General features: G+C 47.6%; 1 protein-coding gene across 11 annotated transcripts in view; it reads left to right on the plus strand.

Moving 5' to 3' along the window:
• LOC142785261 (rho GTPase-activating protein 190-like) overlaps positions 1-24,320 on the plus strand; it is a 155,926-nt gene that overhangs the window by 55,943 nt on the left and 75,663 nt on the right. For all 11 annotated transcript variants that reach the window (XM_075883689.1, XM_075883692.1, XM_075883695.1 and 8 more), the window contains exons 8-11: positions 482-954; positions 1,407-1,579; positions 5,310-5,575; positions 19,324-19,462. In XM_075883689.1, coding sequence (XP_075739804.1) covers positions 482-954; positions 1,407-1,579; positions 5,310-5,575; positions 19,324-19,462 — 1,051 coding nt within the window. The remainder of the gene's footprint in view (positions 1-481; positions 955-1,406; positions 1,580-5,309; positions 5,576-19,323; positions 19,463-24,320) is intronic.

Consider the following 24,320-nt stretch of genomic DNA (forward strand, 5'->3'; position numbering starts at 1 on the left):
TGTGTGGCAGATGGGCGTACTTATTGACTGCGAAGAAAAAGAGAGTTAGTTGTAAGTTCGCCCTCATCCCTGTCTGCCGTGTGCTTGCATTCTAAGTGCGCAACCGTAGTTACGAAGTATGAAAAGAAAGCAAGTTTTATTGAAATAATGGTGCGTGCATTCAGCCGGTTCCTACCATCGTCTCATTCTGATGAAAATGATGCAGAGCTAAAGTTCGGAATGCAAGCCAGAGAAGGCATGCTAAATCCATTGCTTCACTGATACGGTGGGGAGAAAAAGCTGGTGACAAAGTTCATGATAGCATAGTAATGAAGGGACTGATTCATTAAAAAATGATCAAAGCTTGATGTTGCCAATTAAAAATGGTGCACATGACATCCCCACATAGGAGAATGTTTGCTCCAGTGCCGTGGTGAAATCACGTAGCCAGAATACTTGTTGACCACGTGGGCCACAGCCAGTGAACACGACCCCCGTGCAGGTGCGACTGGCGTCGTACCATGAGGCGTCGGCCTACCGCGACCACTTGCTGCACGGCTTTGTGCTGGTCTACTCGGCCCAGCGGCGGGCTTCCCTGGCCACCCTGAGTGCCTTCGCCAAGGGGCTGGCGGGCATGCCCATGCAGATCGTGGCCGTCACGGAGGCAGCAAGCGCGGCCTCAGCCTTCTTCTCGAGCGAACTGGCCCAGCAGCTGATGCGCGATGGGAACGCCCTGGCCGACCAGCTACAGGCCCACTTTGCCACCTCGTCTACAGCTGCCCCCCACAAGGGGGCCTTCTACCAGGCCTTCTTCAAGGAAGCCTGGGAGCGCAAACCTCAAGTGGAGCGGGCCTTTTACCACGACGAAGACGAGGACGAGGACGATGATGAGGAGTCCCCCGAGGGCGGGGCACCGCCCGTGCCCAGCCGCCAAGAGTCGTACCACATTACTGGCAAGGGAGGACAGCACGATGGGTGAATGCTGCTTTTAATAACATCCTTTGTGGTGACACTGTGTGGCTTTGGTTTTTTTATTTGAATAAAGAAATTGTAAAGGCATTTTGGCTGCTAATTAAAAAGTTATCAATGTTAACATATGAATTATGCCTTCAGTAAATCAGAAAATTGTTATCATTTTGCACGTGATGGCATTGGTTCCATGGCTTTAGGAAACGGAATTCATCAATTATAAAAGATGCCAAACTCCTTTAGGCTTCATTTATCAAAATACAAACACACTATTGATTAAAATTTTGGAGTAGGCTGATTATGGCACCATCTTAGGTGAAAAAACTAACTAATAAATGGAATTTTCTTCATTCAGTCTTGATAGTGCAGCAATGCTTCTGCGTACATGCAGAGGGCACAATTTGATTCTACCTGGAATGTTTTGACAGTTGTAACCACACATGCTCTGCTTTCTTCAGGCTGTCGGGTGAAGGCTTGTATGAGCAGCTGCCATCGGAAGGGGGCTCCTCGTCCTCCCCTCCTGGCCGGGGAGGTGCATCCCTAAGCAGCGACAATGAGGCGCCACCAGAGAATGGCACCGACCACCTGGTGCGGCCGTCTCAACTACGCAAGCGCAGGAGCCTACAAGCTGGTACGGGACAGAATCGCACTGCCCTTGTGTTGTACTGTGCAATCCGACTGTTTATTTCAACTGTGCGGAAATTCAAAAAGTCGGAATAATGGACCCTTAAAAAATCAGTTTGGCAACTTAGCTCCTCCGCCATATCTTGTTCACTCGCGCGAGCTGGCAGGCTGTGTGCCCCAGCGACGCCGATGAGCGTTCTCTGCAGTGCACACGGACACCGCTTGCACTCCTGCAGGACGTGTGCCGCGTTTTGACGGTACGCCAATGAGCGTCCCTTGGAGGCTGTGTCCTTGCTCTGCCGGTCATAATAGCCCGTCTGCCGCCCGAAGACGTCACGCAAGGGCCGCAGTGGCGCCGCTCTCAGAAGTGGCCACTGTGCGTCTTCTGGGGCAAACCACGACGGCCAACCACAACCAAAAGGCGCAACGATCATCGCGTACTGGTATCAGCAGCACGCGTCACCGGGGGTGAACAAGACATGGCGGAGAAAGTGTGTTTTCGGTTTGGTTCGATGGGTAGCGCTGAATTTCGAAAAGTGTCTATTGTAGCTTTTCTCGCCATTACCAGTTTCTTCTAGTAGCTGTGTTTTGACTATGCAGATGGAACCGGTGGCATCAGGGCCATTCCACTAGAGTGAAACACCATTAATATGTACCTGCCGAGGACGGCGGCATACCTACGCACTAAATGTACTACGCATTAGCCACCAGCTACGAATTTTCATCTCCTGCGCCATCGCCGCCAACAAAAGAAGAAACTCAGTGCCATGCGAAGTATCGCTTAAATTGCACACCGCAAAGTCATCTCTTTCTTTTTGCCAAAGCACAAAAAAGTTTCTGACTCTCGCACAACCGCCCGATAGCATGCGGTGGCGACGTCAATGAGCGTTTCGAAACTGCAGCGGGATCAGGGATACGCAGCGTGGTACAGTGACAGAACGGACACAATCAGCTGTCTATGATACAGTTGTTTCGCGGTCTGCTTCTAAGCGAGAACTGTTGCAGTTTTCTTTTTTGAAGCACGGTACAGTCACAGAGAGCCAAGTCGTTTACTGCATGGCTACCGTATTTACACGATTGTAAGACGACCCTTTTTTTCAAATTTGACAATCCAATGTTGGGGGGTCGTCTTTGAATCGAAATCGAACCATATGTATTGTCATCTCGAATAGTTTCCCGCTCAACCCAAAGCGCATAGTTTTCCGCATGCTTATACAAAAGCTTTTCTTTTTTTAGCATCTACTGCGCGCATTACGAGTGCCTTTATGACGAGCGCACGGCTCTTGAGGGAGCACCGGTAATCGATGGAAGAGCCGCCGTAGGGGGGGTATTGGTAGTTGACGGAAGAGCTCCTCTTTGTGATACAATTTTCTAAGCGGGCGCGTCGCCGCGTGCTCCTGTCGCTTGTGTCCACGACCGGCTCTCTCGAGTCACTTCTGTCTGACATGAGTGCCGTGACATGAGGACGAAAGTTCGGAATAGGTGAATGTGTGGTGCGGAAGTGGCGGCTTCAGCGCGAGGAAATTTTCTCGTGCGACTCCAAGCGCCGTGGCTTTCGCGGGCCGAAGTCTGAACGCTTTCCAGAACTAGAGGCGAAGCTTGCGGCCTACGTGAGTTTTCTTTTTTTCTTTTTTTTTTTTTTTGAGATGCGATTTTGGGGGGGTCGTCTTACAATCGTGTAAATACGGTAGTTGCGGCGCAGCGCTTTTCTCACTCTGCGCACACCGTGACTGCCGATCCGCTTTACACCCTCACCGTTTTAGGCCATGCACAGATTCGGCGAGTAGCCTGCTGGGTAACATGGCGACGAAGAGCTTCCGCAAGCAATGTGCTTTCCGTGATGCTCTAGCAGTCCTGACAGTGGACGAAGGCGCATTTGGGCTGTCGCTAAATAAAAGCATGCAGCATGGTGACAACAGCACTACGCTCAATGTACGGTGCGCGTGTTGACATAATACAGCAAGTTTTATCGTTGCCCGCGACCCGCAACGCTAAACGACAGCGTGCTGCTTGTGTTCCTGTAAAGCAGTGCGTGCTTGAACACGGTCTTGCAGTATGAAGCGGCAGCGATCAGCGACCCAGTGCGTTTAGGTAGTCGCATACTAAAGGCGTGCAGCAGGTCTTAAGTGACGCTACGCTACTCGTGTGCCCGAGCAGATAACCGGGGATGTTTACTGTGATAAGGCTTTTCGCGGGAGATAAGTTATACCGGTGCATTTGTCGGTGGTCGCCACCTCGCCTTCGTTTTTTCCCCGATGATTGCTCACAATGTCGTCACCGCAAACTCGCGGAAGTCGGAATAACTTATCAGCCGATCTATGCACTTATCAACATGACTGAAAACTGTTCACAGTACATTGTAGCATCTGCAAGTTTAGCGGAGCAGTAAAATTTTGTGGTGCAAAATGTTATCACGGTACGCAGTTAGTACGCACTAGCTAGTAGGCATAGGCTGAACACTACGGCTTAAGTGGTCTGCGAATACATTAGTCTCTAAGATACTCGATGGGGGATTCGTCGCAACTACGTTTTAACCGTTAGTATTAAAGTGGGTAGGCACTAACGAGGTTTGACTTTACATCACTCCTTGCGGGTTAAGCAACTAACAAGAAAGCGAGACGCATAGTGCGAGATGCAGATCAGGCCTGGCCGTAGAAATGACTGACAAGCATACTCTCAAATGCGAAAAGGTTAGACAGTAGGCTTGTGTGTGCTGCAGCACTCGTGGTTCTTTCCTTTCTTTGTCCGTTTTGTATGCTTGGCCATCTTAAACATCAAACTGAGCTGATTTTGAGCGTGGCTTGGCTTGGCTTGCGGTTTTGTCATGGTAGCCATTCAGTGGACACTAGACTGGCTAAAGCTGAGGGGCGGCCATTACGTGTAGCCTATACACATAGGCTTTAAGTTCGGCATTTGTAATTTCTGCATTGACTTTTACACTGTCACGATTCCCAGCCATAGCCAGTGCAACCTTTTAGTACTGGCAACCTAGCCAAAATATTGTAAAGTGTAAACATCATGGTCAGTGTGTTCGATGCCGCAATCAACCAGCCAGCTGAAGTCCGAAAAATCGAACGGCACACTGTGGAGTGTCCGAATTTCAGGTTGTGAGTTTACATTACTTTAGTGGTACAAATTGCAACACGGTCACCTTTCTTTCACATGCTTCGCATAACGTGGATTCGCAGGTACGTGGGATCTGCCGAATTTTTCTTTCATCTCGAAAACCTCACTTCAGGGAGCGAATAAGTGTAACCAGTTTTTAATTACTCAGACAAACTACAATAGGTGCTAGAGCTGAGATCGTTTGTTTTGAGCCATGGATGTTTTGAGACCTTTTGTAGACTGGTGCAAGTGATGAGGGACTCTTTGTAGTGACAGAGAAAGGTGTGGCTCGTAGATTAACACTACACGTAGCGTGAAATAGGTGCCTATATTTCAAAGATGAGTTTCGTGGGCCCCCATTTAAGAAACAATGGCTACGAGCATAACTTTAAGGGAACTAAAGCAGGGCACATAGAGTCATTGCGTGCAAACAACCTTGAACGTGTTCTGACACTCTGCAACTCCTATTGAAACACGGATGGCCTTTCATCACTGAAATAGAGAAACAAGCTCCAGCTTTCACTCAGCTGCTCAAAATATTGTGATGCATTGCATAGGAGGGTGAACACAAACTTTGTCAATGAGGCATGCCATGTGGCAAGTCTCAAAAAGTGCGATTTCACTGTACGCAGAGCTGTACCGGCAGCAACCGTACCCGAGTTCAGATTCCCTAGAGAGCCGGGTGCCACCGGCTCCGCCCACCCTGGTCACCTTTGGCGGTGGAGGAGGGGTACCCTCCCCCTTGTCCGCACCCCCTCCACCGTCGCTGGCCGAGGCAGTGCCACGCTGTGCTCCACCTTCGCGGCTCTGCACCACGGGTCGGCGGTCGCAGTCGCGGGATGCGCCCCCTCCACCCAGCTTTCCAACAGCTGGCCTGCGAAAGTCCAGCAGCCTTAAGGTGGGTACCTTAGAAGCATCGTTAGTGTTGATTGGTAAACATGAATGCACAGTGCAAACTTTGTGCCATAGTTTCATAGAAGCAAAAGAATTTGCAGTGTAGATATCACGTGAAACAAATGAAGGTGGTTCTCACCAGGGGTGCAAGGCAGGATTAACAGCGGAGCTTGTGACCGATCAGAATTGCGTGCAAGAATTTGATTGGCGTGGCCTTAATTATCATGTCAATAATTAGCATGGTCTTAACCAGGAATCTACTATTTAATAGGGTCTTAATGATTGAAGCCTAAATTAATACCTTATTGAATCATTTTAATTGATGTGCTGTTACAGGCGAACCCTGCTACAACGAACGCCGCTTCAACGAAATTTCCGCTACAATGAAAAATTCACGGTTCCCCATCAGCAGTCCATAGGAGTCAATGCATCAATATTGTCGCCACAACGAACACTTTTTGTTTTGCCGTCTCGCTTCAAAGAAATTTCACGGTGCAATTCCAGGCTCAGATATTTATTGCTATACAGGCAACTCAATCTTTAAGAAAAGAAGCGGATCTTTGAGACCGGAAATCGCTAAAAAATACGATTTTTTGAAAATGCTATATTTGGATTCTCTCACTATCACTGCATAATCTCGCCCATTCTCATGCGTCCTAGATTAATAGTTTAGCCATGAGAGTAGTTTATGCGGTGTTAGTGAGCTGAATTTTTGGCGATGGACGCGTGAAAAACAGGCCTTTTCAGCGCCACGGTGTTGCCGTTCTACACTTGCTACAGCAGCCGTCTTGGTCACATTGTAAAAAGCCACCCTTTTTCTTCCATATCCCGCTGCACTTGTTTTCGTCCACTCATTATGCACGCCCTGAATCTACATAAAAAAAAAAAAAAAAACTCCTTCGCGTTAGCCTATTGGTGCGGTGAGCACACGTGACTAAATCGCGCCTTCCAATTCGCCGGGCCTCCCGAGCTGTCTGCTGCGTGCGGCAGCGGAGCGCTTGTGAAGCGGCGAGTGTATCTCGCTCACATGTCATTGTTCTCATCGGCTTCCTGAAACCGCGTGAGCTAGCGAGAAATCGGAGCAAGCATCTCTGTATAGTCTACGTTCGATGATATTGAAACGAAGATGAGCAAGCCTACGGGGCGCGGAAGAAGAAGAAGGGTAGTGGAGCGGCACCTGGACTGTGTGGTTAGGTGGAAGCGTTCTAGGCCTGTCACAGAAGTACGCTGCTATTTCACAACGCCATTTCACCTCATCTGTAAATAAACACAGTCACTCGTAACAGTTTGGTGGAAGGTGCCGGGTACATCGATCTGGACGACCAAGCTCTACCGATTTTGCGACGGAGCAGACGCTTGGCAGGCTTGCCACCACAGCTACCAGACATGGAGGACGCGGGAGCAGGCCATAACAACCTCGTTGCTGATGAGCAACGCGCTCACCCGCCAGGACAAGATCGCTGCGGCATGCCGGAACGTCAGCCGAGGACCTTTTCGAGGCAGCCGGATGACGATGTTGACGACTGGCTCAAGCACTACCAAAGAGTGAGTCGCAGCAACCGCTGGAGCACTGCTAAGCAGCTCGAGAACGTGGTGTTTTTTCTCGTCGGCACTGCGTCTCTTTGGTTCGACAACCATGAGAGTGCATTGACCACATGGGACATTTTCGTGGACGAGCTGGAGAGGTGTTTTGGTGACTCAACAGCTAAGGTCAAGCAGGCGGAGCAAACGCTTTCACGCAGAGCTCAGTTACCTGGTGAAACATGCACCACCTACATCGAGGCCGTCTTGAAGCTTTGCGGAATCGTGAGTGCGACAATGTGTGACGAAGATAAGGTAGGTCATTTGCTCAGGGGAATCGCGGAAGACGTGTGCAATTTCCTTATCACTAAGGAAGACTTACGCACACCTTCCGACCTAAGGAGACACTGCCGAGCGTTTGAAGCGCTGAAGAGGAGGAGAATCCTACCAAAATTCGGACGTCTTGAGAATGTGCCCACGATTGCAAGTGTCAACCTTCCATCGCAGGACGACATCTCTTCTCTTATAAGACGAGTGGTTAAGGAAGAACTTGTTCAACTGCGAGCTGTGGACACCGCTGGTGTCTGCCATCAGTGTGCATTCGACCAACGGCCCCGTGAACCACTGGTACCTCGGATGCGACAGAGCTGCTTTGAGCCTCGCCCGAATTACACCGATCGGTTCGAACAACGGAGTGAACGACCACTCGAAAACCAGAAACGCAGGCAAGCTGCGTCACAGCGATTCACTCCTCGACCACCATCGCCTGGCTTTTATCAACCGACGAGGTTTACTTCGCCGGGGACGACTAGACGTGACACCCGTACTTGCTACAACTGCGGGCTACCTGGACACATCGCTAGGTACTGCTACCGTCGCCAGCAGCGAGCTCCACGATTCAACGTGTACACGCCCTATGTACCTGCTGGCGAGTCTCGACCGTTTCAGGGCTCTTTCCAACAGCAACACGCAGCACGTGCTGACTCGCCGTGCTCCGACCGCAGCGTTACCCCACCACCCACACGCCAACAGCGATCCCTGTCTCCGCGTCGCTGCTCGGGGACGCCACCACCACTGGGAAACTAACTAGTGCGACCAAAGGGGGCGAGGTCACAAAATCATCTTCCGCAAGACCCCCTTGTGTTGTGATGGTTGAGAACAAAGTGAGTGTTTTTGTAGACAATGTGAGTACTGTTGCACTAGTTGATACTGGTGCTGCCGTTTCCATAATGAGCATGTCTTTTAAAAATCGCCTTGGGACGAAAGTAATGTTTGCTTGGAATCGGAGTGCTACGTTCCGCGGCGTAGGGGGAGAAACGTTGAGCCCGGTTAGAGTTTGTTCTGTTTTACTTTCTGTAGGAAATCAAACGTTTCGAGCTGAACTAACGGTGCTTGCACGAGCAACCCACGACGTCATTCTAGGTATAGATTTTTTGCGGGAATTTGGTGCAACTCTAGATTGTGGTAGTGGTGGGATTATTTTTCGCCCCGTGTTGCCGTCTCCATTGACGAAAGATACCGTTGATGACTGCTTGGAAGTGTTCTCTGTGTGTGAAGACGTCCGCTTGCCCCCACATACCGCAATGTTTGTGCGTGTAAACTCTTCGCGTTCTTGTGCGGGTTCTTACTACGGTTTAGCCGAGCCGAACTTCAGTAACGCACTTAAGAAAAACGTTATTGTGCCTCGTTGCCTCGTGCTTACCGTCGATGGTTGTGCCGATTTGTGGACTGTGAACGTTTCCGCGCAGCCCATATATCTGCCTGCAGGACTTAAATTAGCAAGCTTTCAAGAGCAAAGTACTCTTACCATACGGTCACTCCAACTGTCGGTGGATGTAAAGAAACCCCACGCCAACTCGTACCCCGACTATTCTGCCAGCATTGACCGTATGATTAACAAGTCACTTCCATCAACTGAACGGTCGCTGCTGCAGGAGGTGATCGCACGCTACGCCTCAGTCTTTGACTTTGCCCAAGACGAGACGTCTACCGTTACGCCACCGTCTTCACGTATGCAACACCGCATCTATACAGGCCAAGCACCACCAATACGCCAGAAGCCCTATCGCGTATCACCTTCTGAAAGGAAAGTCATCGCTGAGCAAGTTGAAAACATGCTAAAGAAAGGCGTCATACAAGAATCGTTTAGTTCATGGGCAGCTCCTGTCATTCTAGTGAGGAAAAAGGATAATTCATGGAGATTCTGCGTAGACTATCGTCGCCTAAATGCCATCACAAAAAAAGACGTCTACCCTTTGCCACGTATAGATGACGCCGTGGACTGCCTGCATTCTGCCTCCTATTTTTCTTCTGTTGACTTGCGTTCTGGGTATTGGCAAATTCCTATGCATCCCGCAGATAAAGAGAAGACGGCCTTCGTAACACCAGACGGTCTCTTTGAGTTCAACGTTCTGCCCTTTGGTTTGTGCAATGCTCCAGCGACATTCGAGAGGTTTATGGATACAGTACTCCGTGGACTAAAATGGGAAATTTGCATGTGACGTGATTATCTACGGCAAGACTTTTCAAGAGCATAACCACCGCTTGTCGCTTGTGTTTGAATGCTTACGCGAAGCTGGCCTTGTTTTAAACTCACAAGAAGTGTCATTTTGGAGAACGTCAAGCCCTTGTATTAGGCTTTCTCGTGGATAAAGAAGGCGTGCGACCAGACCCACAGAAGACTGCAGTGGTTCGCAACTTTGAACCACCACGAACAGTGAAGGACCTACGAAGTTTTCTGGGTCTGTGCTCATATTTCCGCCGATTTATTAAGAACTTCGCACAACTTGCCTCACCACTGACGTCCCTTCTTCATAAAGACACACCGTACTTGTGGGATGATAAATGTGAGGCTGCATTTCAACAGCTAAAGTTTTTATTGACTTCAGGACCCATCCTAAAGCATTTTGATTCTGATGCTTTGACTGAAATTCATACTGATGCTAGTGGGCTAGGTGTTGGTGCTGTGCTGGTCCAACTCTGCAACAGCCGCCAGCACGTCGTAGCATATGCCAGTCGGACACTGACCCGAGCAGAGACGAACTACACCGTCACCGAGCTCGAGTGCTTAGCAGTCGTCTTCGCCATTCAGAAGTTCCGACCGTATCTACATGGCCGCAAGTTCACAATAGTAACCGATCACCACTCACTATGCTGGCTTGTGGGACTTCGTGACCCGTCTGGCCGGCTGGCTCGTTGGGCGTTGCGCCTCCAAGAGTACAGCTTTTCTGTTACCTATAAGAGCGGACGATGTCACACAGATGCCGACTGCTTATCCCGCCTTCCTTCAGTACACACCAATGCTGACGACAATGACATTGATGACTATTTAGTTTCTGTCTCGTCCGACTTCCCAGATACCAGCAGCTTCAAACGTGAGCAGCAGCGCGACCCTACCCTGAAACCCTTGCTCGAAGCTGCACATAACTCCTTCGTCAAGCACTTCAAAATTTCAAATGGCTTGCTGTATAAAAGAAACTATTCAGCCGATGGCCTCCCCTTGCTTCTGGTGGTGCCAGAAAGCCTGCGCCAGGTCGTCCTTCGTTCTGCGCACGATGACATAACATCCGGTCATCTCGGCTTCACACGTACGCTACATCGACTACGTGAGAGGTTCTACTGGCCGAAAATGTGGAAGACCACAAAACAGTACGTCACCAGCTGCGCTATATGTCAGCGCTACAAGCGATCCACCACTGCCCCGGCAGGTTATTTGCAGCCCATCCCTCCACCGACATCCCCTTTTGAAAAAGTCGGCATCGATTTGCTCGGACCGCTTCCTAAGACCCCATCGGGCCGCCGATATGTTATAGTGTGCGTGGATAATTTAACGCGTTATACGGAAACGGACGCACTGACATCGGCCACAGCAGCCGCTGTTTCTTCTTTTCTGTTACAACGGGTCATACTGCGTCACGGTGCTCCACGGGTTGTCATCAGTGAACGTGGACGACAATTAATGGCCGATGTGGTTGAAGAAATTTTGCGCCTCTGTGGCTACTCTTATCGCCACTCCACCCCTTACCATCCGCAAACTAACGGTCTCACTGAGAGAACAAATCGAACTCTCACGAATATGCTATCGATATACGTTGATGCTGACCACAGGAACTGGGACGCTGTCTTACCGTTTGTTACTTACGCGTATAACACCGCCAAGCATGAAGTTACTGGACATTCGCCCTTCTTTCTGCTTTACGCACGAAATCCACAGAGTTTTCTGGACACTCTATTACCTTTCTCGCATCAGGAAGATCTGTCCATCGCTCAGACGTTGTGTCGCGCTGAAGAAGCACGTCAACTAGCGCGCCTTCGAACATTGTCTTCGCAAGAACACAGCAAGAGTCGCTACGATGCCAAGCATATCCCCGTAGAGTTTTCTCCTGGTGACTACGTGTGGCTGTGTGTGTCCGTAAAAAAGGATTGTACCGGAAGTTTCTAGCAAACTATTCCGGCCCATTCGTGATAGTCACTCGTCTCAGTGACGTGAATTACGTTGTGGCCCGAGTCACAGCCAATAACCGGCGTTCGCGCACTACGCAAATTGTTCACGTAGCCCGCCTCAAGCAGTACCATCATAGGCCTGTTTAACTCGCTCGGCGAGCTTCGTCTGCCGCTGGGGGAAATGAAACGAAGATGCGCAAGCCTACGGGGTGCGGAAGAAGAAGAAGGGTAGTGGAGCGGCACCTGGACTGTGTGGTTAGGTGGAAGCGTTCTAGGCCTGTCTCAGAAGCATGCTGCTATTTCACAACGCCATTTCACCTCATCTGTAAATAAACACAGTCACTCGTAACAATATATTGGTACGGCGCTGAACGAGCTCGACGAAGCCGCCGGGACAGTGCGCTAGGCCTGCGCTCTCGGCCGCGTTTTCGCGAGCTGTCTGCTGCGTGCGGCAGTGGAGCGCACGTGAAGCGGCGAGTGTATCTCTCTGAAAAATGATCACACTGAAAAGGTGATCAAAAGAACTTTTAATTAATGACTAATTAAAAACAAGACGGTAAGAGGTACATAAACACTGAGTTCATATTTGACATCTGCACATGTGAATACACCATCTCATAAGTTTTCATCACCCTAGCTTAAATAATAAAATGCCTGATGGCTAAGTGCTTCTTCCCCCCTTAAGGGGGGGCATGGGTCTTAAAGATAATGCCAGTTATTTTTCTCACCAAATCAGGTAAAACTGCACAGCCTTGTTCAGTTGCTTGAGCTTATTTTAACTATCCAGGTATATTTTATGCAGGTTAATTATTTTCTGAGATAATTAGTAACTACATTGTATTTTTGTGTAAACAATGCAAAGTTATGTACATAAAAGTACATAGTCATTAAGGGGGGACGTGGCAAGTAAAACTAATTTTTTTATTAATGTACTGTTTGTGATGAAATTTGGTGTGTGTATGTGGATGATTGTGAGGATTCCAAATATGAAAACCGTTTTCAAATACCTCTTGTAGTTTTTGAGTTACAAGCATAATTATACTAATTAATGCTCTTCACACTTAAAGAGATAATTATTGCTAAATGAAATTATTTTTTCATATTATTATGTTCCCAAAGCATCAACTTGTGCAAAGAAGCTATTAGTTGATTTTTCTAGTTCTTGTAACCATAAATAAAATTTCCAAAACATGGATGTTGTTTTGCGCACACATCGCAGTAATTATAAAATGTGTTCTAAAAATTTTAAATGATGAGTAAGAAGAGAGATAAAGCTTTATTGCACTGCTAAAGGCCTCCTGAGCCTAGTGCAAAAAACGGAACGACTCTATCAGTCTTTGTTAGAAAATGACAGATGTTCTAGCGAAGGCACATAGGCGAAAATCAAGAGTTGAGAAAACTGACTTTGAAAGTTCACTCTTGTTTGGAAGTTCACAACATGGCTAAAACACTCAGAATCCTCCTGGGCAGTAATCCTGAGATGCTGTGGCCTTGGCCTCTGTAGAGCGCAACCCAGTTTTGCGCTTCTTTGTCGTGGAACAATGCGCTTTTTGAGCCCTCTTTACCCTTTTGGCATCTTTTTCGGCTGCTCGCCGCAAAGAGCAGTCTCCTGGATTGAAGCCCAGTTGAGCAGTGATCTCTTGCAGCGCACTCTTGCAGCCACCATTGAAACGGCAGACTGCATCTGCAACTGCGTAGTCTCGAGGCGTATCGACCCTTCGTCGCACTTGTTGCACTTTACTGACGAAAGCAGACCGTTCAGCATCTTCTTATTTACAATGAAGAATGTGGAGTCCTTACCGCCGTCATTTTCGCCGCAGCCTTCGTTCAGAAGCTCGAGCTTCCGCTTTGAAGCGGACTTCGATGCTACGGCATCCAAAACATCCCGCCTTGTCTGCGCCCGCTGCGCAATTTCTTCACTGCTCGGAATCTGGGCCGAAACTCGCGATAGAATGTTCGACGCGCGCACGCCCGGAGTTGCAACGGCTGCCGACGCGGTGCCACCGCAATCGGGTTCGCGAGAGCGTCCATCACGGTCGACGGCATCCGGCGGTCTGACATACGACGATGTGGCACCTTCCACACTCTCGGCCTCACAACAATCAGCGAAGGGTCTGAGTAGAGGCTCCGTGACGCTCGAAGAGCATGCTCCGTCCGGAACTGCGACTGGGACGGCAGCCGCAGTCGTCTGCCCTTTGTTCCAAGCTTTCCGACGCTTGCCGTACTTGTGGACGCTCCGGAACTTTTTTTGCGGCAACATAGCACCGCAGTATGAGCAAGCACTCAGAAGAGACCACCGATGTAACAAAGCTTGGTAAAAAAAAGCACGCGAACTATCACAAAAACAGCAAACTGGCAAAAAACGAAGCGCACGCCGGATGATTCTCGACACGGCGGCCGCAGATGCGCTCGCGCTTCCAAGGTTGCCAAGGTGCGCGGCGCAGCTTTGACCAGTAAGAGGTCGCGCCTGCTACCACGTGACCCGCGCAGCCAATTGCCGTTCTTCGTTTTCGTTTTTTTACTTGCTCCTCGCGCTTTTATTTTCACTCGGCGAAATACGAGACCGCGACCATCGGGAAGCCGGCTTTCTCCTCTTTCCAAAGCTACCAAAATGGCGGCCCACGGTCAACAACTTGGCGCGTTTGTGCGGCGTGAACAACACCGTTTCAGGGGCTTTTTTTTCGCACTTTTTGGCGACTAGCCTCGGCAAAAACACTATTTGCGGGATTTGTAGCGCACGATTCGCTGTAATATTTTAGAACAAGGAAGTTGAAGGTCTGAAGATTACGAAAAAAAATAAATCAGAAAATCGCATATTTTGACCAAAATCGGCACTTTACTTGCCGCGCCCCCCCTTAATACATATTTGAAAACTAGAAAGCCTAGGAAGTGCAACGCTGCAAGCTGATAGAAAATTGAACAAGTACTTTTCAAATTACAGCACAACAAATTTCACTGTCTACATGTAAACAAAAAAAAGATCAATGTGAAAAAAATGGAGGTGCATATTAAAAATTGCATCTCGACGTTGCTTTCTGTGCACATTTAGCTACATTGTGCAAAAAGAATTATAGCTCTAGCTGTCCTAGGTCCTTTTTTACAGAAGAAGCAAACAAGGAGAGCGTCAAAATCTATGTTCTGAGAAAATGAGAAAAAAAACGGTGAATACTCTTGTTTCGCTGTTTCGAATGAAAAATATCATGGCACACATACTTTTATTAAGTTAGATAAGGGGGGACATGGTGTGCGGTGATATTTTCTGTATTTGTGGACCAAACACGATGAAAATATACATGCTTATGTAGTTTCTCCTGCTGATTTCAAGTATGCAAACATCTTCATTGTAGGTCAATTAATTTAGAAGTTACACAATGATGCCACTCTATTGTTTTTGGAGACAATAGAAAAGAAGGGGCTTATCAAAAAGTAAATATTATTGCATAACCAGACAGTGCAATTAGCAATAAGTGCAATGCTGCAAGCAGATTTCAAATTGAAAAAAAAAACTAGTGATTCTGCAGATGAAAGTTGAGCAGTCATGTCATGGCTATCACATACAAAGATATTTAATACCTTCTAAATTTATATGGGCAGCAAATGGAAATTCTGCTCTCAGCACTTTGTAATACACATATTGGGCTTTACATTGTTGAAAAAAATTATTGCTCTAGCTGTTCTAGATTGCAAGATATCAACCCAACAAACTAGTAAAGTCACTATAAAGCATGTTTTCAGAAAACTGAGAAAAATAAATAAAACTCATTCATTTACATAACTGCACTTGAAAATGCTCAGTATGCACTGGGCATGTAGTCCTTTTGACTACGAGTCCCTGTGTAGCGCTTTTTCAGGGACTGGTGCATGTTCTCCGCTGCTTGTCGCTTCTTGACTCATGCTGCTGTGCACTGTTGATCCTTTTCAGCCATGCGGCTACGGCTTTGCCAGCTGAGGTTTAGGCTCAGCTCTTTCATAATGTCCTCTGATGCCTTTTTATTGCCTGCATTGAACTTGAGCACTGCTTCTGGCACAGCTGCCTCCACTGTGAATAGCGAAGCATGTCGCTCCTTTGGTGCCAGCACCCAGATCATTTAATGCAGGCATTCGTTATTTTGGGTTTTTCCTCACAGGCATCGTTGCGACACCTTTCTGTCTGACAAGCACTCATAAATGGGAAGTAAGGCTTGGCAGACATGTGGAGGCAGCTTTCGACGATGTTTGGGAATAGGCTCCCCCTTGGCCTTTGCCGCATTTTGTTTGCACCAGGAATTTAGACCAGGTGGGCACATAGTGTGGTTTGTCACATCATCATTGGATGTGATGTGATAATAAGTGGTCATCACTGCTGTGTGCATAGCATCAACATCACCACTGTGTGTCTTCAGAGCCCACCTATAATAATTGGTGAGCTTGGAGATCAGGTCTCCTGTCAAGCGGCCCTTTCCCCCAAGACTCTCAAGGCCAGGGCCTTTGTGTTTTGCAATCAAGTTGTGCAAAGCAGTGCCCATACGCTTTTGGACATGATTAAAGCAGTCCTCATTTTCCACTAGGATATACCCATAAACCTTACCTTCTTGTAGCGCAAGGTAACTGCGGCTGTCCCCGTTGCAAAGCACCGTGGTGTAGCACAGGTTGTGCCGCTAAGTGACCTCCTGAAGAGGATGAGGGCAGCCTCAACATCCATATCCCAGCCTTGTCACTATTTTTCTGACACTGGTAATGTTCCTTCCACGGTGCATAAGAAGGGTCACCTTCCTTTGGGCCCGATTTGCATCCAGCACAAAAGTTGCTCAAAACAACAAAGTCAAGCACCAGCCCGCTGCACAATTCAATGATGGTGCCGAGACCGATATGCGACGAATGACCGGGAGTCATCCATAACCCATCAAACGACTCTGCGATGTTTCCCGTGTGGCCTATATTAAGTTCGGCGTAAAGTTCGCGAGTCGACCGCACGCCGTCGCTCATCAATATGCGTGCAGCACGATCGGCCGCGGGTGCCAACTTCGTCTTCACGTAGTGTTGCCACGTAGTGTTGCCACGTAGTGTTGCCAAAGTCCAGAAAATTGGACTCCGGGGGGTTCGAGCGTCGAAATTTCAGACTTCCTTATACATTGATTCCATGGGGCTCGTGGCGGTGCCGCGAAGATCTCCGAAATATAAGGCATGTCCAAAAATTCGGGTGTCCGAAAAATCGGCAGTTGACTGTATTTGAAGTTTTCGAATATTTGCACATGCCTATTTATAATAAGACTAGAGTTTAGTCTTATTGGTGTGTGTGACGATTCATGACCATGTTAGTGTGGCGTCACCTTACACAATTAAGGGGGCTACTTTGTAATAGTGTATTCGGTTGGCCACTCTGGTCCTCTGACTCGGAAGTCACCAGATGCCGAGGCAGCTTGCAATCAAGAATGCGAGAGTCGGAGTATCAACCGAATATGTCGGCGATCTCGGAGCAGCGCGCTTGTAGCACCAGCGTGCAGCCAGCGCTGGAAGCTGCCAGGCAAACATTCTTGTGACGCTTTGACGAACGGTGCCGATCAGTTCAGTGGACATCGACATGTCTCGACGCAGTGACAGCTTTCTGAACTCATCACATAAATCTGGAAATCGTCATTGTCCGGGCTGCTATCTTCAAGGCAAATCACGTGGCTGTGTGCGAGCTGCTGTAACGATATCATTAGTGTTTCCTCTGCCTTCGTTAGCTGCCTCAATTTTGTAATGGCACATTTTGGCTTCGTAGGTGCCACACATATGCTTGAAATTGCCACTAACAACACACGTGCACGATGTATTATGCACCCAGCGATGTCCCCTTCCGAAATACATGCTCGCATTGTTGGCTCTGTTCACCTGGCTCACTTGCCGACAGTCACGCGATTTGCCGGAATGTGTCACATGATCCGTTCTCCCAGTCAGATCTCACCACGCTCTCACTTTGAAGCCATAGCGGTCAGGAGCGCTTCAAAAGAGCCAACCAAAGGTAGTCTGAGCGCTCGAATTCTATTAACCGAACGCGCAGCCACTTTTTAGAATGCTTTAGTGCGCTCGTCAATGCCCAACTTAATACACCATAAGTGTTTTGCGACAGAATGTAACAAAACACCTCAAGAGCAAACAAACAGCCAATAGGTGAGTTGAGGGAATTCTGGAATGTTTTCAACACATGAAGAAAGGTATAATTATTATAACTGAACATCAATTTTTTCAGGCTTTGTTTTTCAAGCTTGAGATCGAATAGCACAATGACTGTAACAATTCATTGGCGTTAATCTCCTGAGTAGATGCCAGGTGGTGTCACAATTTTGATGAGTCAATTGGTGATAGGGGCTGGTTGCGATTTTCACAAACTGTTGTCGTGGGATTGAAGAAAGCTGGACACGTTTTAATCCAATCCAAGTCTCAAAACGGTATCAGTTCTCTTTCACACAGTGGGACCTTCGTTAATTATGTGCTCATTCTGGGCTGAAATGATTGACAGCTCAGCTATTTGCAGCCGCTATTCTCATGTGGGACCGTCAGACAGGCCTCGACCAAGTGCCTTCTGCTTGTCCCCTTAATGACGCTTTATTCCGTTCTGTGACAACACTTACCGTATTTACTCGATTCTACTGCGCCCTCGATTGTAACGCGTACCCGATTTCCACTGCGAAAAAAAAAAAAAAACGTAAGACATCGATTGCAACGCGCACCCATTTTTCTCGCTGGCTCGCACGATCACATTACTCGAAAAAACTACTCCTTTCGGGAGCGTCTTCCATTTAAATTTGAGGTACGGGCGAAGCTTGTGCCCATCTGATGTGTAACAGAGCTTTGCCGTCACTGTAGTTTTACCGTGGACCGATGCCAGCACGCGAACTTGCTTCGCCCCCTTCTTCTCGACGGTTGTGGTGCCAGGCATGTCGAAGTAAAGAGGCGTCTGATCGGCATTCCCTATTTGCCCAAGCAGGTAGCCGTTGTTGCGCCGCAAGTTTAGGACGAACTTCTGAAAACTGTGAAGCTTTTCATCGTACTCTTCCGCAAAACTTTTCGCATATGCATGTTCCCCTTCGGTGGGAAAAGCCTTTCCTCTTCATAAAGTTAGTTAGCCAGCACCTGCTCGCTTTAAACTGGCTCCGCATTAGACCTTTTTCTAAGACTAATTGCATAGCCCGCACTTGGAGCAGTTCTGTCGTCGCGGGCCGCTCCCTGCTCAAGCACATACTCGCCGAGCAGCTCTTTAATTTGCGGAAACCGACCCTGCTGTGGTCCACTGAAGCCTTTGCGTGAAGCTTTGCTGTCGACAATCTTCTGCTTTTGTTTCCGCCGGTCCCGCACGCACGTTTCGGGAATTCCGAACGACCGCGATGCGGCCCGATTTCCGTCCTTTTCTGCACACGCTATGACTATTCTTTTAAAAGCAGCATCGTGGTGCACTCGAGTTTTTGGAGTCGGCCCTTCCACACTGTCGATGCTAATGCACTACTAGATGACGAACTCCTCAGTACACGTACGAAGCGCCGCACATGGGAAACACGTAGGCAGAAATGGCCGACGCGCCATGCCGACGCACGTAGGGGGCGGCCATTTTGGATTTGCCGATGGCAATAGATTGACAGTAATTTTTTTGTTCGTACTCGATTCTAACGCGCATGCGATTTATGAACTCACTTAACCGGAAAAAAGGTGCGCGTTAGATTCGAGTAATTACGGTACAAAGCCTCTTAGATTATGTAACAGCCTTGGATGACCGCATACGTGAACCGAGGTCAAGTTGTTTATCAAGGCTTTTTTCTTTTTGCGGGGCAGGCATCATACGGACTTGGGGTTGGTCGCGCGGCTCCCGTCGTTCCACCCGTGGCGCCAGTGCCCACCGAGGAGCAGGATGCCACGCACTCGGACAGCATCACCGACGACGATGACACCATATCCTCGTCGGGTCTCAGCGGTGAGTGTTTGTGCAAGCGTGGTGCAAAACGGTGCCTCTTATGGTAAGTCTTTAGATTGTTGTGACTGCACATGTGGGAATGTTGGTCCTAAACCAGCAAGTGTGGCTCAACAGTAGGCGAGCTCCGTACCGCACGATATGAACCAGTGGCCTGAACATAATGATAGAATAAAAGAAAGCGGGTGCACCGAGGGCTTGTATTATTTGACTACACCTAATGAAGCCAATAGACTAAGTCAAGAAAGACACAGGAGACGTTATTTGTAGTCCTTTGCTCTAATTAAGGGCAGAGGCTACACTTGAAGGGCAATTTTTTTTACTTATGTATAGATCTGATCAAAATTTTCACAGTTTGTGTGTTTAGATGTGCATATTCTAAAAATGTAAATACTTTTTTGATTGGTCAAGTAATTTCCAAGATACTCCACAATTAATGTAAAACCTGGGTCCTTTGTTTGATGCCTAATTAGCATCTAGTCAGGAAGCACCAAAACATTGGCAACAGTGTAGAAACAATGTAGGATGTTTAAGGAGTGCAATATGCTATAAATCAATTCGCTAGGCCGATTTCAACAGGAGTTAGAGGACATCAATGTTCAGAGAAAAACACACCACTTTCACCTGTCGTGCATGTGACCCAATTAAAAAAATTTATCTGTATATTGCCTTTAAAACAGGCATATTGCATACTGCTGGCATTTATCTTTCTGGCAAAAAAGGAATTATGCTGATACCTGGATCGGAACAGAAGTTATTTTCCCCCAACTTGGCAAATGTGCCAAAATCAATGTTTTGAGAAAACGAGAAAAAGCGTTTTAAAACACCTATATTGAAAAAACACTAATAAAGTCCTATGAACATGCACCAGCGGCATAAACTGGATGCATCCTATCCCTATGCTTCTTCTTGACCAGCTTTCTCAGACTTAAGGGCATTTCTCTCTATTTACTTGTGGTTGCACTCTGACGACAGTCCTCTTCCGTAGCCCTCAGGGATGTGCTGCTGAATATCGTAATGTCCAGCTGCTCTAGAATTGCAGCAAATGTATTGACATGGCCCGTGTTGAAGCACAGCACAGGTTCTGCAGCAGCAGCTTGCACAGCAAAAAGAGAAGCGTGCTGCTCCTTTCACACCAAACTCTAAATCATGGATTGGAGGCTTTCGTGTGAATTCTGAGTCTTGCCTTGCTGGCATCTTGCCTCGCTGCCGCACCACTTGACTCTGAAAAGCGTTCAATTTTTCGCGCTGTTGCCAACACCAACGAAAGACCCTCAAGTGTTGTGGTTGTCCCGCAGGCGCGCGTTGCGAACTTCACTGGCATCGATCACATCAGCGTCTACCCACACACGGCCGGAGTCGACATAACGCGCGCTGTCAGGGTGGCCTGTGTCAACACGCACTTCACCATTGCCGATAGCATCGGCGCGATCATAATTCACAGAGCGTCCGCTATCCGGGGAAGCCGTTTTGCACACTCCTCCATAGATAACATCTTCAGTACACGAGCGGCCAGCGTCCATGCCGCGCACGCGCGAGGAACTGCCTTCAATTATGACGGCGTTATCAAGTCATCATTATAAACCTCGGCGCTTGCTCCCGCGACACAGTAGCAGCACCAACGGGCTTTCTGCCTTTCTTCCATGAACGGCGAAAATGATGCTGCAATCGTAACATTTTTGCACGGCCAGGCATAGCGGATGCACAAACACGTTAGGGATACGAGTCACAACACCGTTGCAAGGACGATATCTTTGAAAAATGGCGGCAGTCACTGCCAGCAAGTTTTCCTGGCCAATCGGGAAGCGCCATTTTCGTCACGTGCATCAAGCAACCAATGGAATCACGTGTTGCACGTGATTTTTACTTCGCTTTTTTGCTTTTGTGAGGGGCGCAATTGGTCTACTGGGAAAAAAAAAAAAAGCTAGAAACGCGACCTTTCCAACAAGACCAAAATAGCGCTGGTGGAGAACGTAGTTCGCGTGCCTTCGGCGGTTGAAATAGGGCTAGTTTACACTTCAATTTAAAGGTTTGCATCCGCGAAGTTGCTCTCTTTATAGGTTATAACTTGAGAAATAAGTGTAATTATGAAGGCCAACTTTGCTGATAGGTGCGAAAGGGCATCGGGAACGTGAAAATGATGAGAGAGAAAATGCCATTTTTGGACCGATCTTTTACTACTAAGTGCCACGTCATCTCTTTAAGGGTAGACTGGTGTTCTAAAGAAAAATTTTGCTTATAATCATGTTCAGTTAAAATTTTCTGGCAATGTACATTTCAACCTGCTATAAATAGATATCCAATCCATTTTCTTTCATTTCACGTAGTTCTTGAGATAATAAATAATGGATTGTCGGATTGCTCATTGTTCTGTAGCTTAATCATTGAATATCCTAGAAAATTTTATATGCACATATTCTAGAACAATCAAGGATCACGACTAAGCCATCACTGTAGTTTTAACTCTATATTTATGAAAGTTACTGCCATCTGCATGGTAATGATTGGGAACACAAGAATACTTTATCAGTTTTATCAGCACTTAAAAAAATTTTCTTTTGACTAATTTTATAATTTAGTAGAGTTATCGTGTATAGGAACTCGCAAGCTTTCAATTGCAACAAGAGTGTTGAAATTTGATCACCAGATCAAAAAAAGCTTGAAGACTTGATATAGGGGAGGGACATGGCGTTTAAAGATAACATGGGTTATTTCTTGAAGAAATTACTTTAAACTGCACAGCTTTTTTCAGTTTCTGTAGCTCATTTGAACTATCCAAATGTATTTTATGCAGGTCAATTATATTCTGAGGTAATTAGTAATTACATTATACAGTCGAATCTCAACAATTCGAACTCAAAGAGGCCCGAAAATTTGTTCGAATTAAAAGAAGTTCGAAATAATGAAAGCTAAGAAAACGAAGGGCTCCCCATGCAGTGGTGCATGTGCATTGACCTAACACACGAAGGGGAAGTTTCAGAAGACTTGCATATATTCACAAATCACAGGACATCCGTCATTAATTGAAGTAAGTGGTGATGTGCTTTTTCCGTCCCCTATATGTAAAAATAACTAAAAGGAAAAAGGGGGGTAGCCCGTACCACCAGGAGGTATAACAGGCTCAAGCCAATCTAACATAAATGAAGAGGGGAAAGTTCCCAAATTTTTATTTTTATTTGAAAAAGCCAATTAGTTAAAAAAAAAATAACATGGGTAAAACCTAGTGAGTGCAGCATGAAACTGTAATAAATAAAGTAGTTAGCTTCTCAGGAATGAGCAGGTCGATATGCAGCAGCAGTGTATTTCCCCCACTTGAGTTTTTGGAGTTCGTGTGTGTGTGTGTGCGTGTGTGTGTTGCGTGTGTGTGTGTGTTTGTGTGTGTGTGTGCGTGTGTGTGTGTGTGTGTTTATTTTAAATGCATTGTCGTTGAATGCAGAAAGTCCAAAAACAAACAACGAAGTGGGATGCGAGCCAGTGGTCTTGAGGATGGGTAAACGTTGACGAGGATGGTAGCAGTGGCCTGTGTGATGTCGAAGCCCATTTCTTCACCAGGAGTCATGTAGCCAGGCACGTCAGGCTGTCGTTCCAACCAGCGATGCAGCAGGGAACCTTGGGCAGCCTGTTTGCCGCTGCGAACTTAGACAAGGCGCCATTCGCAATAGTAACAAGCTTTAAAAAAAAAAAAAGGGGGGGGGGGCAGGATTAGGTACTTGCGCAAGCGTTGCGAATCCTATGGTTCGAGTACTTAGGGAAAATGGAGCAGTGATGCTATCGTTATCAGTCACCGAGGTTTTCCCCCACCTTTGTTGGCATAACTGCGACTGTAATCGAGAGCACTCACGCAAAAGTTGTGATATGGAGGTGATTCGGAGTATGAAGCGACGTCCTGATAAAGTGTTGGTAGCTAATACGTGTCATGTGGATGTCATAGAAACAGAGTTGCGCATGACAGTCACTAACTGAAGTAGATACGCGCGAGATTATCTATTGGTCAATAGCCCATAATAATGCGCAGGTAGTGTTGTATCACTTTTGGGCACACGTAAATGGGTCACAATGCGTTGTGTGTTTGGGCATTCATTAAAGTAGTGTTGTTCGCTCAAGCAAGGTGCACCGCACATACACCTGTCCGATGCAGTTATATTGAATCGATGAAGATAATACCGAAAGTGTCCGTGACCAGATAATAAGTGTGTTAGGTTTTTAGGAGGCGGGAACCATTGAGGAATTTTGTACGGACTTGTGATCCGCTGATGTGCGTCTGCATGTTTGCCTTGCAGCGAGTCAATCAATTTTGCACGCAGCTTGCAAAGCATGTCTACTTCAGCTTCAGCATTCTCCTGGCAAAAGAAGCTGCGCGGGGCAATGTCTAGCGCCGACACTCGAAGACGACAACGACGACTGCATCGCCGCTACTACGTGTATAGGTGTTCTGTGCTACTACCCTCTGTGCCAAAGCCGCAGCGTGGCCAGCACGTGATAAGACAGGAGGAGCGTCTCCGCGCAGAGAGAAGCAGATCGGTATTTGAGATAAACCAACACACCACGGCAGCTTTTTTCTTTCTTTGCTCTCTTTGCGTGCGTTGTTGAAAGGAGAAGGGTTACGTGGCAAGAATGGGAAAGGGGGAAGCGTGGCACCGGCGTGTAAGAGAGAACCACATTCCGCAACAGCTTTTTCTCTCTCTCTCTTTTTCTTTTTTCGCGTGGCGTTGGAAGGAGAAAGAGTTTTACGTGGCAGGGACAGAAAAAGTGGTGGCGGTAGTGGTTAGAAGAGGAGAAAGGCACCTAATTTCTGCAGCCCGGTCGGGAGCTGGTGCAGTGCCTGCGAAAAAGGGAGAAGCGTGCACAGGCACCTCGCAAA

Source organism: Rhipicephalus microplus, unplaced genomic scaffold (assembly GCF_043290135.1).
Source record: "Rhipicephalus microplus isolate Deutch F79 unplaced genomic scaffold, USDA_Rmic scaffold_20, whole genome shotgun sequence".
NCBI lineage: Eukaryota > Metazoa > Arthropoda > Arachnida > Ixodida > Ixodidae > Rhipicephalus > Rhipicephalus microplus.